This window comes from Primulina tabacum, chromosome 11 (assembly GCF_025594145.1).
Source record: "Primulina tabacum isolate GXHZ01 chromosome 11, ASM2559414v2, whole genome shotgun sequence".
Taxonomy (NCBI): domain Eukaryota; kingdom Viridiplantae; phylum Streptophyta; class Magnoliopsida; order Lamiales; family Gesneriaceae; genus Primulina; species Primulina tabacum.
In genome coordinates this window covers 26,388,405-26,406,249 of record NC_134560.1, presented here as the reverse complement: position 1 = coordinate 26,406,249, position 17,845 = coordinate 26,388,405, and the positions used below count along the sequence as shown (strand labels likewise).

At 36.3% G+C, this 17,845-nt stretch overlaps 1 protein-coding gene across 1 annotated transcript; it reads right to left on the bottom strand.

Annotated features, from left to right (window-relative positions):
• Positions 1-16,601: 16,601 nt before the first annotated feature.
• LOC142519711 (uncharacterized) lies at positions 16,602-17,411 on the bottom strand. The gene is made up of 3 exons (XM_075622739.1): positions 17,024-17,411; positions 16,905-16,951; positions 16,602-16,847 (listed from the first exon to the last, which is right to left on the bottom strand). The coding sequence occupies exons 1-3, from the start codon at positions 17,409-17,411 to the stop codon at positions 16,602-16,604; spliced, it is 681 nt and encodes a 226-aa protein (XP_075478854.1).
• Between the last annotated feature and the right edge of the window lie 434 nt (positions 17,412-17,845).

The following is a 17,845-nucleotide window of genomic DNA, read 5'->3' as shown; positions in this document are numbered from 1 at the left end:
ATTAAACAGATGCCTGGATTTAGAAAAAGTGGCTACGCAAAGCAACGTAGAGCTAAAAACATAGGTGGATGTTACAAATGTACAAGGTGGACTTGTGATGGACGATGTAGAAATGTTGGAATGACATCTGCAAATAGAGAAGATAAAATATTATTCATCAAGAATGTCTTGAGTAAGAAGCCATTGGATGAATTTCCAATGTCTCATGAGATGCATTCTAGTGGATACATCCAAACCGAACATCTTAAATTGTGGATAAAATTATATGATTAGAAGAATTATTATATAGATTGTGCATTTGATATAGATCATGTATGTCGTTTAGCACAAAAATTAGGCATTTCAACTCCAACAAAGGATACTATTGTTTTCTATTATAGTATTACTTTCCTTAAGTAAAGTATTTGTGTGTATTACTTTATGATTCATATTTTGACTTTTCGTATAATTGTTTTTTATAAATTCTCGTCTGTAATCTTCCTTTCATATATATATATATATATATATATATATATATATATATATGTATAAAAGAGAAAGAAAGAAATAACAAAGAATATGTCAAGTTCTTCAAAAAACAAAATTCAAAATATTTGTGTATTTTGTGGACCTAGTACAGGAAAATGTTCAATTTATGAAAAAACAGCAGAAAAACTTGGAAAAATACTTGGTGAGAAGAAGATTCACTTGATCTATGGTGGTGGTGGTCTTGGATTAATGAGAAAAGTTTCCAAAGCAGCACATGCCGGAGGAAGCGAAGACTTGGGTATATCCCAACAAATTTGGCTAACTTTGTTGGAGAAACAACTGGAGAAGAAATGATAATGCACATTTTCATGCATTATCTCGTCTTTCCCGGTCCGATCCTTTCCATCTATAATCATATCAATTATCCCCAAATCATTTCAGATTAATAGGATAAAATTCTCGTGGCTTACATTTCTCCCCCCCTAAGATATGATTTCGTCCTCGAAATCACAGGCAATCAATCATATCATAAGAAGGTATATAGAAGAAGCTAAATTGAAGAACACACATTAGTGAAATAACTCTGGAAACTTCTGTCTCATATCTGACTCAGTTTCCCAAGTAGCTTTTTCAATGACATGTTAATTCCACTGAACTTTCACAAGTGGAAATAGTCGTCGTTCTGAGCTACTTTTCCTTCTGATCAAGAATCTGAATCGTCTTTTTCGAAATACTCAATGTCTCATCCAACTCGACCTCATTTGGTTGGATGACATGTGAAGCATCAGACAGGTATTTTCACAAGAACAACATGAAAAACGTCCTGTATCCCATATAATGAAGGCGATTAAAGCTAGTCGATAGGCACGATCTCCTATCTTCTCAAGAATCTCATACGGCCCAATCTATCGTGGAGACAACTCCCATTTCTTGCCAAATCTGACAATTCATCTGAAAGGTGAAATTTTCAAAAATACTCGGTTTCCAGCCTCAAATACCAACGGTCGTCGTCGGACATTGGCATATTTGGCTTGTTTGTCTTGGGCTGCCTTCATTTTCTTCTGAATCAGCTTCACTTTTTCAGTCATATCTCTGATCATGCCAGGTCCGATCTCAGGAACCTCAGAGATATCATCCCAATAAAGAGGGGATCAACATTTCATTCCGTACAACGCTTCGAAAGAAGTCATTTCAATACTCGTCTGATAGCTGTGGTTGTACGATAATTCATAAATGACAATAAATCATGTCAACTAGTGCTAAAATCCCGCACTACAGTTCTTGGATATTCTCCAGTATCCGGATAGTTTACTCCGACTATCCGTCAATCTATAGACGATAGGTGAAGGAGTTTATAATATATTCTGCCAAAAATACAAAATCAACCGAAAATCATGGTATGATATAGTCAATTTTGGCATTCAATGCAGTCTAATCACTCTTCTGACATAACTCTTGATCGTCTGATCTTATCTGTACATCATCTTGTACACCTAATATATGCAGATTCAAGCATTCTATCAACATCTTTTCAGCTATCAAAATGCATACCGCATAGATTTTTGCACACTGTCTGGCAATATTTATCATTTTAAATTCGGAACATCTGGAACAACAGATTGGTTATTCATATACAATACAGTATTACTTACCTGATTCAAACACGGATTCAAAACAACAGCAAGCTTCAATCAAAGTCTCGAACTCAAAGCCTGTCAATACTCAATCTGACAATAACAATATTGAGGGTACGGTATCAATACACCACTCAAACAACACTGGACATAATCAGAATTCAGTCAAATTCTGTTTCAACAACACAACGTCATAGTCTCAATATACCCAGCAATATCATCTCAGTCAGGTATCAATTCTAACATCTCATAATCGGTAACAATTCAATTCTGATATCAAATCGACTCCAAAACTACTCCGAAAATCATAACAATTTCATATGGTATTTGTTCTCTAGTCCGGTTTCGATTATACGATGTCTAACATGACAAGAACATCATATATGAATCATATCAGATTCTGACAATACCATAACTTCAAATCATATCAAAACGTAGCAAAACTTACGTCCAGTTGTAGCCTACGTCGATAGGAACTCAATACCGAAGTCGGATTCAAAATCGGATAGACGGATTTCTCCCAAAAGGCGTAAGGATTTTCTTTCCTTCCTCGGCCCTTTCTCGATTCTTCTTTCCTCTCCTTTTCTGAAGAATTCGTGCATATATATATATATATACATACACTAACATGCAAGAAGGCAAATGGCACATCCTTTAAGCAACACGTCTCGCGCATATGCGCGACATCAACCGGCGCATATGCGCGAGACCTTAAGTCTCGGCGCGTGTCTTCCCAACTGCTGGCGCATATGCGACACATTTCCGCGCATATGCGCCCAACTCTCTGGACTCGGCATTCCTTAATACACCTGCTCGCGCATATGCGCGTCATGTCTCGCGCATATGCGCGAGACTTACTGTCTCGGCAATCACCCCAAATACTTGCCTCGCGCATATGCGCGCCCCTTCTCGTGCATATGCGCGAGGTGTTCTGTCTTCGCGAAGGATCTTTCGCTTGTACAGGCTCGCGCATATGCGCAACTCGCTTCGCGCATATGCGCGAGGTCCTCTGCCCACGTCGCGCATATGCGCGAGGGCTACTGTTCCTCGCACATTTTCATGCATTATCTCGTCTTTCCCGGTCCGATCCTTTCCATCTATAATCATATCAATTATCCCCAAATCATTTCAGATTAATAGGATAAAATTCCCGGGCCTTACATTTCTCCCCCCCCCTAAGATATGATTTCGTCCTCGAAATCACAGGCAATCAATCATATCATAAGAAGGTATATAGAAGAAGCTAAATTTAAGAACACACATTAGTGAAATAACTCTGGAAACTTCTGTCTCATATCTGACTCAGTTTCCCAAGTAGCTTTTTCAATGACATGTTAATTCCACTGAACTTTCACAAGTGGAAATAGTCGTCGTTCTGAGCTACTTTTCCTTCTGATCAAGAATCTGAATCTTCTTTTTCGAAATACTCAATGTCTCATCCAACTCGACCTCATTTGGTTGGATGACATGTGAAGCATCAGACAGGTATTTTCGCAAGAACAACATGAAAAACGTCCTGTATCCCATATAATGAAGGCGATTAAAGCTAGTCGATAGGCACGATCTCCTATCTTCTCAAGAATCTCATACGGCCCAATCTATCGTGGAGACAACTCCCATTTCTTGCCAAATCTGACAATTCATCTGAAAGGTGAAATTTTCAAAAATACTCGGTTTCCAGCCTCAAATACCAACGGTCGTCGTCGGACATTGGCATATTTGGCTTGTTTGTCTTGGGCTGCCTTCATTTTCTTCTGAATCAGCTTCACTTTTTCAGTCATATCTCTGATCATGCCAGGTCCAATCTCAGGAACCTCAGAGATATCATCCCAATAAAGAGGGGATCAACATTTCATTCCGTACAACGCTTCGAAAGAAGTCATTTCAATACTCGTCTGATAGCTGTGGTTGTACGATAATTCATAAATGACAATAAATCATGTCAACTAGTGCTAAAATCCCGCACTACAGTTCTTGGATATTCTCCAGTATCCGGATAGTTTACTCCGACTATCCGTCAATCTATAGACGATAGGTGAAGGAGTTTATAATATATTCTGCCAAAAATACAAAATCAACCGAAAATCATGGTATGATATAGTCAATTTTGGCATTCAATGCAGTCTAATCACTCTTCTGACATAACTCTTGATCGTCTGATCTTATCTGTACATCATCTTGTACACCTAATATATGCAGATTCAAGCATTCTATCAACATCTTTTCAGCTATCAAAATGCATACCGCATAGATTTTTGCACACTGTCTGGCAATATTTATCATTTTAAATTCGGAACATCTGGAACAACAGATTGGTTATTCATATACAATACAGTATTACTTACCTGATTCAAACACGGATTCAAAACAACAGCAAGCTTCAATCTGATTCAAAACATCACTCATCGGTACTGATCTGCCAAACTCATAAACCGCAAATGTTTGACACTGATATCCACCTCGGCCAACTAATTCCGGTTTAATTCTGCTAAATTCAACAGATATATCATCTTCAGATATAACACATCCTGAATGCAATCTGTCTCAATCAGGATGCAATCTGTTTCAGATATCAAATCAAAGCTAAAATCAATCTCTCTGATTGGAATCAAATCTAAAGTCTTATCTGGGGAAACATCAATAACTTTCATATCATTGGTAAATCAGCCAATGATAGACTCAACTTCAGTAAATCAACTGAATACATAAGGAATCCCTCTGTTCCTTTCTGTAATAATCAAGTTATAGATAGTACGAATTATCAAAGAAATTCTCAATCTAGAATCCTTATCGTACACTATTCATCCCTTGGCCATCTCGGGTCCGATTCTCACCATCTTCTGGAACTAATCTAGGGTAGCTCTGTACTTGGTCAACATATCAATATCAGTAATGCAGTCCCAAAATCAGACAACACTAGTACAATACCAGCTACCAGACGATCTAACTCAATCTCAATTTCATCCTACTGTAGTATACGATATTTTACAAAATTCACTGCTATAAAAACTCTCCCCAACCAGTAAGGAGATATACTACAGTATATAAAGACTCAACAGGTAATGCATGACTCAATGCAAATCGTTCAAAATTAAACGTATGGGAAGCATCCGTATTCATCAATACAAAAGAAGGATAACTACATCAAGAACAGTTACTTGCAACATCATCATCTGGTGCTTCCTGAGCCTAGTCCTCAGTCAAAGCAAATACTCTGGCCTGCTGTCTAGGAGGCTGGCCAACTGTCTGACTTCCTCCTGGCCTCTGCTGTGACTGAGATGGTGCTGGCTGAAATGAAGGAACAGCAGCTGATCGTCTACTCCACTGTGCTGCTGATCCAGATGATTCGGCTCTCTGGGATCCTTGAGAACCTTTCTGTGGACACACTCTGGCAAAATGTCCCTGTTGTTTGCAGAAGTGGCAACTACCAAGTACTTCTTGGCATTGCTCAGTGGAATGTCTCCCTCGACAATTTCCGCAGTAAGCTCCGGTATAACTTTGTTTGGAACCACTGGAGCTAGAAGAATTGCCGCCAGACTTCTTAAACTTCTTTCCTCTAGCCTTCAGAAAATCTTTCTTTCCACCACTGCTACTATCCCACTCAAATCGGGGAGGTGGTTGTTGTGGTCTCGGTGCGGGAGGAATATCTGCAGCTCCTCTCTGCCTTATCAGGCCCGCTTCCGCGCCTTTTGCTCTATTCATGGCATCAGCAAAGTTATTCGGTCGCCCGGTGTTCACCAATGTAAATATATCGGGATTCAAGCCATTGATGAACTGATCAGCAACGGCTTCGTCATTTCCAGCCACATGTGGAGCAAACTTCAACAGGGTAGAGAACTTGGTCACATATTCTTCAATGTCCAGCTGACCCTGTCTCAAATTGGCAAATTCCGCCCCTTTGTCTTTTCTGTACGACACTGGGAAAAATCTTTGATAAAACTCAGTTTTAAATACATCCCGAGTAATAGTCGTACCTCGCTGTTCCAAGGCCCTCTTCATCGTAATCCACCAGTTCTTTGCAACATCAAGCAACTGGTGCCCAATCAATTTAATTCGGCGCTCATCACTGTACTCCAGTGAATCAAACAGCATCTCAATGTTATCTAACCAACTTTCACACTCAACTGATGTCTCAGTACCCTTCAGAGTTGGTGGTTTGAATGACTGAAACCTTTTCAATAACGTTTCCATCGGAGTTGCTGTCACATCCATTGGAGGATTTGATGTGCTACCCTGTTCTGGTATTCTTCGAGGAGGCATATCTGATAATCAAATGGATTAGTACCTCAATCCAATAAACCTGTTTCACTTCAGTTTCCTCCTCCGATCATCTTACTGCTGATCGAGAATCGGTTCAAATTCGTTCCCAATAATACATATTACACAATCAAATCAGATAAGTTAAGTAACATGTATTATATAAAAAGCAGTAAAGCATGCTAGCAATCACAAGCAAGGAAAGAAAATTCAATCCACCCCGCTCACTAGCTTCTATCTCAGTCTAAAGGATCTATCGCTCTGATACCACCTGTTGTGGGGACCCGGACGCTAATCATGTTCTTAATCATAATTGGGACTAATTAATCAATTATAAAACGTGGTCTAAATTTTTTTTTTAAAATGCGGAACGTAGTGAAATAAAACATATATACATCTCAGTATAAAAGTACAAGTCCTGTACTACATATATTTATTCAACTAAGGTTTAACAGCTAATATCAAGTGTCCAACCCTATCTCTAATCCAAGTCCGGAGCCTCCACTCTAATCACGATCTCTCTTCATCTTCTCAACCCTAAACCTGTCCCACCTGTTGTCATGCACACATACAAAACAAGAAAAAAGCGGGATAACTCCGGTGAGAATAAATCCCAGTATAAACATTGTAAACATGCAATCATATAAAAACATATACAAAAGCATATAACAAATATCATTCACATGCAGCCAATCAGTAAACATGAATGATATAAAACTGTAAATCAACTAGTCATCACAGACTCGACTCAAACATCGCGTCGTCTCAGACTCGACTCAACTCTAACCTAGGGATCCCAATGTCTGGATATTGATAATTATATCGAATCTTAGTCGATAGGAATGAATCAACCCTAAACGGCATCGATATAATTCATATATCCAGTGTCTTGGCGAAACAGCCGCAGAATTGACGAATCAGTCAAGAATTAAGCGAATCAGCCAATGACTAGACGAATCAGCCAGTAATTAAGCGAATCAGCCACAGTTTCGACGAATCAGTCGATAACGAGACGAATCAGCCAATAACCAGACGAATCAGCCGGTGACTAGGCGGATCAGCCAATAACCAGACGAATCAGCCGGTGACTAGGCGAATCAGCCAATGACTAAACAATCAGTCGTCAATACATGCAGTGGCTATAAATCAATAGACTACAAACATCAATCTCATCAATTATAAATATCAATGCAATAAACTAAGTATGTGATTTAGGGAGACTCGAGTCAAACCTCACTCGAGTTGTGCAATCCCAACTCAACATTAATTTATACCTTTCTTTCTGATACTCTGACTCTGTCGAAGTCTCGAACTCAAAGCCTGTCAATACTCAATCTGACAAAAACAATATTGAGGGTACGGTATCGATACACCACTCAAACAACACTGGACATAATCAGAATTCAATCAAATTCTGTTTCAACAACACAACGTCATAGTCTCAATATACCCAGCAATATCATCTCAGTCAGGTATCAATTCTAACATCTCATAATCGGTAACAATTCAATTCTGATATCAAATTGACTCCAAAACTACTCCGAAAATCATAACAATTTCATATGGTATTTGTTCTCTAGTCCGGTTTCGATTATACGATGTCTAACATGACAAGAACATCATATATGAATCATATCAGATTTTGACAATACCATAATTTCAAATCATATCAAAACGTAGCAAAACTTACGTCCAGTTGTAGCCTACGTCGATAGGAACTCAATACCGAAGTCGGATTCAAAATCGGATAGACGGATTTCTCCCAAAAGGCGTAAGGATTTTCTTTCCTTCCTCGGCCCTTTCTCGATTCTTCTTTCCTCTCCTTTTCTGAAGAATTCGTGCATATATATATATATATATATACATACACTAACATGCAAGAAGGCAAATGGCACATCCTTTAAGCAACACGTCTCGCGCATATGCGCGACATCAACCGGCGCATATGCGCGAGACCTTAAGTCTCGGCGCGTGTCTTCCCAACTGCTGGCGCATATGCGCGACACATTTCCGTGCATATGCGCCCAACTCTCTGGACTCGGCGTTCCTTAATACACCTGCTCGCACATATGCGCGTCATGTCTCGCGCATATGCGCGAGACTTACTGTCTCGGCAATCACCCCAAATACTTGCCTCGCGCATATGCGCGCCCCTTCTCGCGCATATGCGCGAGGTGTTCTGTCCTCGCGAAGGATCTTTCGCTTGTACAGGCTCGCGCATATGCGCGACTCACTTCGCGCATATGCGCGAGGTCCTCTACCCACGTCGTGCATATTCGCGCATCTGTGCCGCGCATATGCGCGAGGGTACTGTTCCTCGCACATTTTCATACATTATCTCGTCTTTCCCGGTCCGATCCTTTCCGTCTATAATCATATTAATTATACCCAAATCATTTCAGATTAATAGGATAAAATTCTCGGGCCTTACAATTGCTTTGTCGGGAGGATTTGGTACTTGGGAGGAAATATTTCACAATGTTTCTTGGGCATAACTAAATATCCACCAAAAGCCAATTGGTTTGCTAAATGTTAATAATTATTATGATAAATTGTTATCGTTTCTTGATGATGTTATTAAACAGAGATTTATATCAGAAGTATCAAGAAAGATGTTGATTTCCGTTAATGACGAGAGTGAGCTTATTGGTCTATTACAAGATTTTACACATAAAACAGATCCATTATCATCTTAACTATGGTGGTCAACATCCAAGAGTAAGAAAAAAAATATTATGATCCAACGCTGTGTCTTTTTTGTTGTTTTTAAACTTTATGTAAGGTATGTGTTATCTTAATTTTCTTCTTATTTTTTTTCTCTTTTATAATAATAAAAAAAATTACTGTAAATTTGTTTGAAAATTCGATTGTAATGTTATTAGAGAATAAATATATTATTTTTTGAAGTAAATTTCTAAATAGATATAACTTCTAAAAAAATAATCATTGGAGGTATTTGTATATATAAATATATGTCTATATAAAAAAAATAGACATATTTAAAAAAAAAATTGTTGTGCTAGCATTATTGAAACTTGATAGAATGATGGATAGAAATTTTGTAATAATGTAAAACTTTGCAGCGAAAGAAAAATAAAAATAAAAAGAAAAAGAATGGGTTTATTCTTTGTAAAATTTCATATCTTATTTTAAATATAATTTATGTGATTGTCTACTTTAAATATTAGCCATTTTCAATGAATATGCAATTTTTATCCAACTCCATGAGTGGAAACATCCATTTATAAAATATTTTAACCCCAGAGAATATGGAGTTGAGACTTCTACATTGATATTCTTGATATTATACATGTTATGAAGATAATCAATTTAATTATATTATTCTATAAGTTTTTAGAAAATATATATATATATATATATGTGTAATAAAATTATATATTTAATATTTTAATATTGTGTGTTAAATAATAATAATTTACCCATCAATTATATATTAATAAATTAGTTGATAGAAATATTTACAAATCGGTATACAGTTTTTTTTTAAAAAAATGATAATATTTTCAAATTTGAATATATATATAAAAAAATATTAACTTTTGATTTTTTGATATTGTATTTACTAAGGGACTAGTAATAAGCTGGTCAGGGGATGTAATAAATATAAAAAAATGTATAGTTGTTAAATGTTTTCTAAAATATTTTATAGTTTAAGTTGTATTAAATATCTATATTTTATAATTTTTATAATAATTTGTATTTAAATATATATGTTGTATAGTATTAATATTTTTTTTTTCAGGTTCGGTAAAATAAGTATAACTTTTGCTTTAAAAATGAGAAGGAGATGATTCCTAAACCTGTAGAAAGTTGATTTCAATGTCTACAATATTGATTACAATCATTAGCTAAAATTCTTTACACAATTGAGGATTAATGGAGCAACAAGTAAAAGTGATATCAATAGAATTACTGTTTTACATGCTTGAGTGTATTTACCATACCTCTCAAACTACTTGGTAAAACGTCACGAAATTTTACCACAAACCAGTCAACACAATTATATACAACTTTTGTTTTATGTGAAAGACTCATATAGGTAAACAGGATTGTTAAAGAGTGGGTGCAAGATGCAATCAATATTTGGGCCATTCATGAAGACCAATTGCACCAATTATACGTAAAAATTAATAATTTATTTTTCTTGTCTCTCCATGTTTGCCTATAAATAGAGGCCTTGTACTAACTTGAAAGGTAGGTATTCCATTGTAAAAAAAACACTTTGTGTGTTAGAATAAAAGCTCTAAATTATAATATTTTTTTATCATTCATGAGTGCTACGTAAATTCAAGAAAGTTTATGACAAGCTAAATCCATTGATGTTAAGGTGAAAAGATTGTATTCTTGGTCAAGTAAGATTGCTTACATTTTTGTATATTCTTCTTTATTTATTATGGTTTTGCTAATTAATCTTTATTTGTAGGTATAATTTTGAGTATTTATTTCAATTAACATCAAATGCTTGGTACCGTAAAAGTGGTTATCTTGATTTGTTGTTTGAATTTGATACAATGAATACTATATCATTATACTACAATTATTAAATCCTAACTTATAATATTATATTTATTTATGTGTGTATATATAATTAATTATAATTAAAATGTATTTTCATTTAGACAATAGCGTGGCTCTGTCGATTGTTATAATTAATACATATAGTTTAATTAACTTAACAACTAACTTTTACTTTCCGCATTTAACTTTTACTTTACCGCAACTAACTTTTACTTTCTGCATCTAATTATTAAATCATATATTTCATTTAAGCAAAAGCGTGGGTCTGCTGGTTGTTCTAAATGCGATATAATTATTTAATTTAACATTTACTTTATGAAATTTTATATTTATACAATTATATATATATATATATATATATATAATTATAGATAGCATATATAAAATATCGGTTAATTCGGTATTGTTTATAGTGGGAACTATATATTATGTATGTGTATAAATATTTAATTTTCTTTTTCTTGGAACCATTATTAATAGTGGTTTCCTTTATTTACTTTTAGTTAGACAATATTACATAAACCAAGAATAAATCTTTGAGCTTTGACAAAATAATTTGTAAACTTCATTCATGCATTTTGTAATATATAAATTAATAAATTTAAATTTAAAATAACCTCTATGTGGATCGATCTCGTATTTACAAAATATATTACTTGCAGACAACCTACACTTGTGTGAATTATAATTTAAGTAGTAGCACCAATTAGAACTGCTCATAACATATCCTCTAAAGTCTGGATGGTTCTTTCTGACTGATCATCTGTTTGGGGATGATAACCAGTGCTCATGGCCAACTTTGAACTCAAAGCCGATTGCAAACTACTCCAAAACTTCGAAGTAAACCTTGGATCACGATTTGATACTATAATTACTGCCACACCATGCAATCTCACCACATGATCAATGTACAATTTCATCATTTTCTTGTAAGTACAAATATTGTCATATGAAATAAAATGGGCTGATTTAGACAATCTATCAACAATCACCCAAATTGCATCACGACCGCGATTAGAACGGGTAGGTGTGTCACAAAATCCATAGCAATGTGTTCCCAATTCCACTGTGGCACTTCAAGACTATGTAACACACCGCCATGTCTTAGGCATTCAGCATTAACCTATTGGCAAGTGGAACATTTATTCACAAAATCAGAAATTTCCTTAATCATTACTTCCCACCAATAATCAGCTCTCAAGGTATGATACATCTTTCGATTTCCTCGATGAATGCTATGTCGACTACAATGTGCTTCATGTATTATAGCTAATTTCATATCTATCAAATTAGAAACCACAAGTCATCGATTAAAGCGCAAACTACCATCTGAAGCAACACTAAACTTATTTGACAGATCTGTTTGAGCCAATTCATTCAATCTATGAATGTGCGGATCAGTTCTCTACGCTGCTTTGATGCTTTTATTATCTGTGGCTCTACTTTGATAGATGAAACTAAAAAGTAATCTCCACTAATTGTTTGATAAGACCATCCTGAAGTTCCCAAGTACTTGTGGAATTTAGAAATATTCAGAGATGTTAGCATAGCATTTTGAACTTTCTTGCTAAGAGCATCTGCAACTAGATTCATTTGCCCTGGTTGATACTAAATCTCACCATCAAAGTCCATAAGCAACTCCATACATCGACATTGTCTCATGTTCAAGCTAGACTGTGTGAAAAGACATTTAAGACTCTTGTTATCTGAATAAATTACAATTGTTCACCGTATTTATAATGACGCCATATTTTTAACGCAAACACAATGGCTGCCAATTCTAAATCATGAACTAGTTATCGAGGCTCATGTTATTTCAACTGACGAGATGCATATGCAATAACTCGCCCATTTTGCATTAAAACACATCCCAGTCCATTCAGAGAATCATTTGTACACACAACAACTCCACCTGAGCCCGAAGGTAAAGATAACACTGGAGCTAATTTCAACTTTTCTTTCAAAGTCTGAAAACTTGATTCACATTCTCCACACAAAACCTCGATCTTTTGCATTAATTGAGTCATAGACCTTGCAATAACGGAAAATCTTTCAATAAAACACCTATAATAAACTGCCAATCCCAAAAATCTGTGAATCTCATAAACATTGGTTGGTGTCGGCCAATTAATAACAGCTTCGACTTTATTGGGATCCACTAAAACTTGCTGAGCGGATATAACATGAACCAAAAATACTACTTTGTCCAACCAAAATTCACACTTAGAAAGTTTAGCATATAATTGTGCTGCTCTGAGTGTTTGGAGGACTAGTCTCAAATGTTTTTGATACTCCTTCTTTGTTTTTGAATAAATCAGAGTGTTATCGATAAAGACACAAACAAATTTGTCTAAAAATTCTCGAAAAACACAGTTCATCAAATCCATAAAAATCGATGGATCATTAGTCAATCCAAAAGGCATGACTAAGAATTCATAATGCCCATAACGTGCCCGAAATACAGTTTTAGGAATATCTTTTAAACGTCTACTACTTAAAATACTACTAGAAATTTTTTTTACAGATAAATCATGAATTATACATTTTATATGCATGCATGCGATAACAGCTGAAATTTACATCTTTTAAAATAAAATTATTCAACTATCAGTTAAAACACTGCAGTTAAAAAAATGAAAAATGTCAACCCTAGACTGTCGAGCAAAGTGATTCAAAAGTAAAACATACAAAAATCTTGACAACCATCAACATATAAAAATGAAAGAGTATGAAAATATCCAAGATCACTCCTAATTCATAAATATAATGTGCGGAAAATATGGTCCTCGGGTTAGCGTGCGCACACCCAGTCCCGCCTACTTTGTCTTCGGAGCCTCTAGTCTCCTCATCAATATGATCACCTGCATCATTCACACCTAATGTGTCTAAAGACTCAACACACTATAAACATTAACAAGTAACTATACAAAACATGCAACAGCGAAAAGTACTGTAATCAACATACATTTCACGATCTTGAAAACATGAACGTAAACGTATCCTAACATAGCATAACATGTCAAAACATGTATCAACATATCGTCATATACGTGTTCATTTTCTTTATTTGAATTCCGTTCATTAGTTGTAATTTTCTTATCAGCTCTATTTGATTGATCCATCTACGTATAACTGTGGTACCCCGGCGACGGGAACATCAGCGACAGTATTACCCATTCACTGAGCCTTGGCCTTACATATCATCGTATTATCGTATTTGCATTAGTCACAACCAACTCTCATCCTTCAAAACATGTCATCATATTCACATTTATAAAAATCATGCATATACGTAAATTTTCTTAAAATCAAGCATGCGACGTATTTTTCATAGTTCCATAAAAGGTCATGTTCATGATAGCATATGCATTAAAAACGTGTAATTTTGTAATCAGGGCGCTGCCAGAACTGCTAACTCGACCCGGGTGCAAAATGATCATTTTGCCCTAGAAGCCTTAATTGACCATTTTACTCCTGGACATCAAAAATTTCGACCTGAAGCAAACCAAACTCCTAAAAACGCCTCAAAACATATTTATAATAATTTTCTAGACGTAAACTCGAGCCCATTAACTTTTACGATTCGTTTTAAAACTTGGATCGGGATCCCGGTTTTAACTCGAATCAACCCGAAACTTAATCAAACTTTCCCAAACTTAAACCATGACTTATTTACACTTAACCAGCCCTTAAATCACTTATTTCAGACAGCCTAAGACCCTCGAAAGACTTCGATCAGCTGCTGAAATTTTTTGCCCGAATGAGATTCAAACCCTAGCGCACTAAACCTTCCAATTATCGATCCTAGACCTAACCAACCCAAACCAGCATTGAACCAATGCTACCTGATAAACATAAAAAATGTAGATTAATTAAATGTTTTATAATATAAATTTATAGTTTTTGTTTTATTAAATGTTTAAATATTATATGTTTTATAATAAATTGTATAAAATATAAGTTGTTTTGTAATTATAAGTTTTTACTATTTTTACAGGTTCAATAAAACAAGAATAGTATTGCCCTTGCAAATGGGATTACGATGATTCTTGGACCTGTATAAATTTGATGTCAATATCTACAATATTGGTGGCAAGCATGAGATAAAAATCCTCTCACAATTGGGATCAAATTAAGCAACAAATAAACTTACCAAATGAGTGACAGTTTTACCATGCTCTAGCATTTTGACCATATCTCTCAAATTACTTGGTCAAATGGTTAAAAACAATAAAACAATTTAAACAACACAATTATATGTTTTGTTTTATGTGGAAATCTTGTGCCCTAGCACGATCCCTTCTTATACCATGAAGTGGCACTTTTCCCAATTCAGCACCAAGTTCGTCTTCTCGGACCTTCTCAACACCGAGTTCAGATTCTGCAAACACTCATCAAACGTTGCACCAAAGAAGGAAAAGTCATCCATGAATATTTCAAGAAAATTTTCAATCATAACATGGAATATAACAGTCACGCATCGCTGAAAAGTAGCAGGGGCATTGCAAAGACTGAAAGGCATACGGCGGAAAGCAAAAGTGCCATAAGGACAAGTGAACGTGGTTTTGTCTTGGTCCTCGGGTGCAATAGTGATTTGAATATACCCCGAATGTCCATCTAGAAAACAGTAAAATTCATGTCCTGCTAGTCTCTCTAACATTTGATCAATAAAGGGGAGGGAACAATGGTCCTTACGTGTTGCATCATTCAATTTCCTATAATCAATACACACTCTCCACCCCGTAACAATCCTTGTGGGAATAAGTTCATTCTTTTTATTAGTCATCGCAGTAATCCCACCTTTTTTAGGCACACACTGAACAGGTCTTACTCATGCGCTATCAGAGATAGGATATATAATACATGCATCGAGAAGCTTGATAGTCTCAGCCTTCAATACCTCTTGCATCTTTGGATTGAGTCGTCCCTGAGGGTGCACGAGGGGTGAGTACTTCTCTTCCATCAAGATTTTGTGCATGTAGAGTGATGAACTTATTCCCTTGATGTCTGGCACCTTTCAGGCAAATGTCTTTTGTGCTCTTTAAGAACTTGCAGTAGTTTTTCCTCCATAGCATCTGTCAAAGCAGCGGAAATAATGACAGATAAAGTTTAATTCTCACTTAGGTATATGTATTTTATGTGCGGAGGCAATGGCTTGAGCTCAAGCGTCGGTGGTTCTTCAATGCTTGACTTCGGAGGGGTCAAGTCTCTTCGCTCTCCCAATTCCTCGAGTCTCATTCTCACCGGCTTCTTCCATGGATGGTTGGCGTTAAAATACGCCACTATTTCATATTTTTCATCTTCCAGCTCATCCCCCTTCAATTCAGTCGTGAGGGTAGCTTCCAATGGGTCTTTCATAGCATCCCGCACAAAATTACACACAAGTGACTCCACAACATCAATTATAAAACATTCATTAGTGCGGTGTGTGCTTAAGAGCATTAAAGACATCAAAATTAATTTCTTCATCCCCCACTCCCAATCTCAACTTCCCTTCTCGAACATCAACTAGGGCCTTGCCAGTCGCAAGGAATGGTCTTCCCAAAATTAAGGGCATCTCCATGTCTTCCTCCATGTCGAGTACTAAAAAATCTGCTGGAATATGAACTTGTCCACTTTCACCAACACATCCTCAATCACTCCTCTAGGATATTTGATGGATCTGTCTGCTAGTTGTAAGGACATCCTTGTGGGCATAGGCTCTCATAGTCCAAGTTTTCTGAATACAAATAAAGGCATAAGGTTAAAACTCGCACCAAGATAACATAGAGCTTTACGAAAAACAACATCACCAATCATCCAAGGAATAGAAAAACTCCCTTGATCTTTCAATTTTTGTGGGATCTTGTTTTGTACCAATGCAGAGCAGTTCTCAGTCAAGTTTATCGTCATGTAATCCTCCAAATTTCTCTTATTAGCTAAGATGTCTTTCAGAAATTTAGCATAGCTCTGCATTTGCATCAAAGCATCAGCAAAGAGAATATTAATGTGCAATTTCTTGAATACTTCTAAGAACTTACTGAATTGCGCATCCAATTTTGCTTTTTTCAATTCTGCAGGGAAAGGTGGAGGGATAACAATTTTAGATTGTGCAGTGGGTGCAGGTATAGAGTTAGAAGACTTACCTGGGGACGTGTCAGCCGCTCCATCTCTTGGCTCCCCTTCTTCCTTTCCATCTTGTTCAAGTACCTTTCCATTCCTCAATTTTATGGCCTTCACTTGCTCTTTCAGATTATTCTCAGTGTTGCTTGGCAAGGTGCCTGGATCTCTACTAGCAATCATGTTCGCTAACTGCCCTATCTGATTTTCTAGCCCCTTTATCGATACATCCTGGTTCTGTAGTCTAGTTTCGGTATATGAGATGAACTTAGATATCATTTGCTCCAAAACTAGACTTTTCCTCTCTATACTCCGGTCGATACATCGGTTGCTTACCATATTTTTGTCCTCCTTGTGGTCGATTCTGATTGTTTTGACCACCCCATGAGAAGTTGGGATGTTTTCTCCATCCATGAGTATAAGTGTTTGAATATGGATAATTCCTATGACAGTTTTAAATCCCCACTTGATTCACTGGTGCTTCGTCTTGCGCATAGAAAGGACCACTGTCTTGAAAATCTTTAACATAATGTCCTCCTCTGCATTTATCACAGAATATCTCTTGCAGGCGCATCGCTGTCCCGTTTACATTCAAATTGTCTATTTTTCAGTCAAGTGCTTCTAATTGCGCACTGACAACAGAAAAGTCAGTTACCTGTTGAACTCCTGCACTCCTCCTCTGATTGTTCCTCTCAGATTGAGGGTGATAACTGCTAGCAGTCTTCTCCTCCAGTAACTCATACCCTTCTTCAGCCGTTTTCCTCAGCAGATTCCCAGAGGCCGCAGCATCTATCAGGGTATGATTAGACGAAATTAAACCATAGTAAAAAATTTGTACAACTAACCCA

What these genes read in the sequence shown, in the direction of transcription:
- LOC142519711 (XM_075622739.1), bottom strand. Translation starts at nt 17,411, where the DNA reads ATGGATGGAGAAAACATCCCAACTTCTCATGGGGTGGTCAAAACAATC. An exon ending in AGCGGCTGACACGTCCCCAG is followed by an intron (nt 16,952 to 17,023) that starts GTAAGTCTTCTA and finishes CTTTCCCTGCAG; the next exon opens with AATTGAAAAAAGCAAAATTG. An exon ending in AATTCAGTAAGTTCTTAGAA is followed by an intron (nt 16,848 to 16,904) that starts GTATTCAAGAAA and finishes ATGCAAATGCAG; the next exon opens with AGCTATGCTAAATTTCTGAA.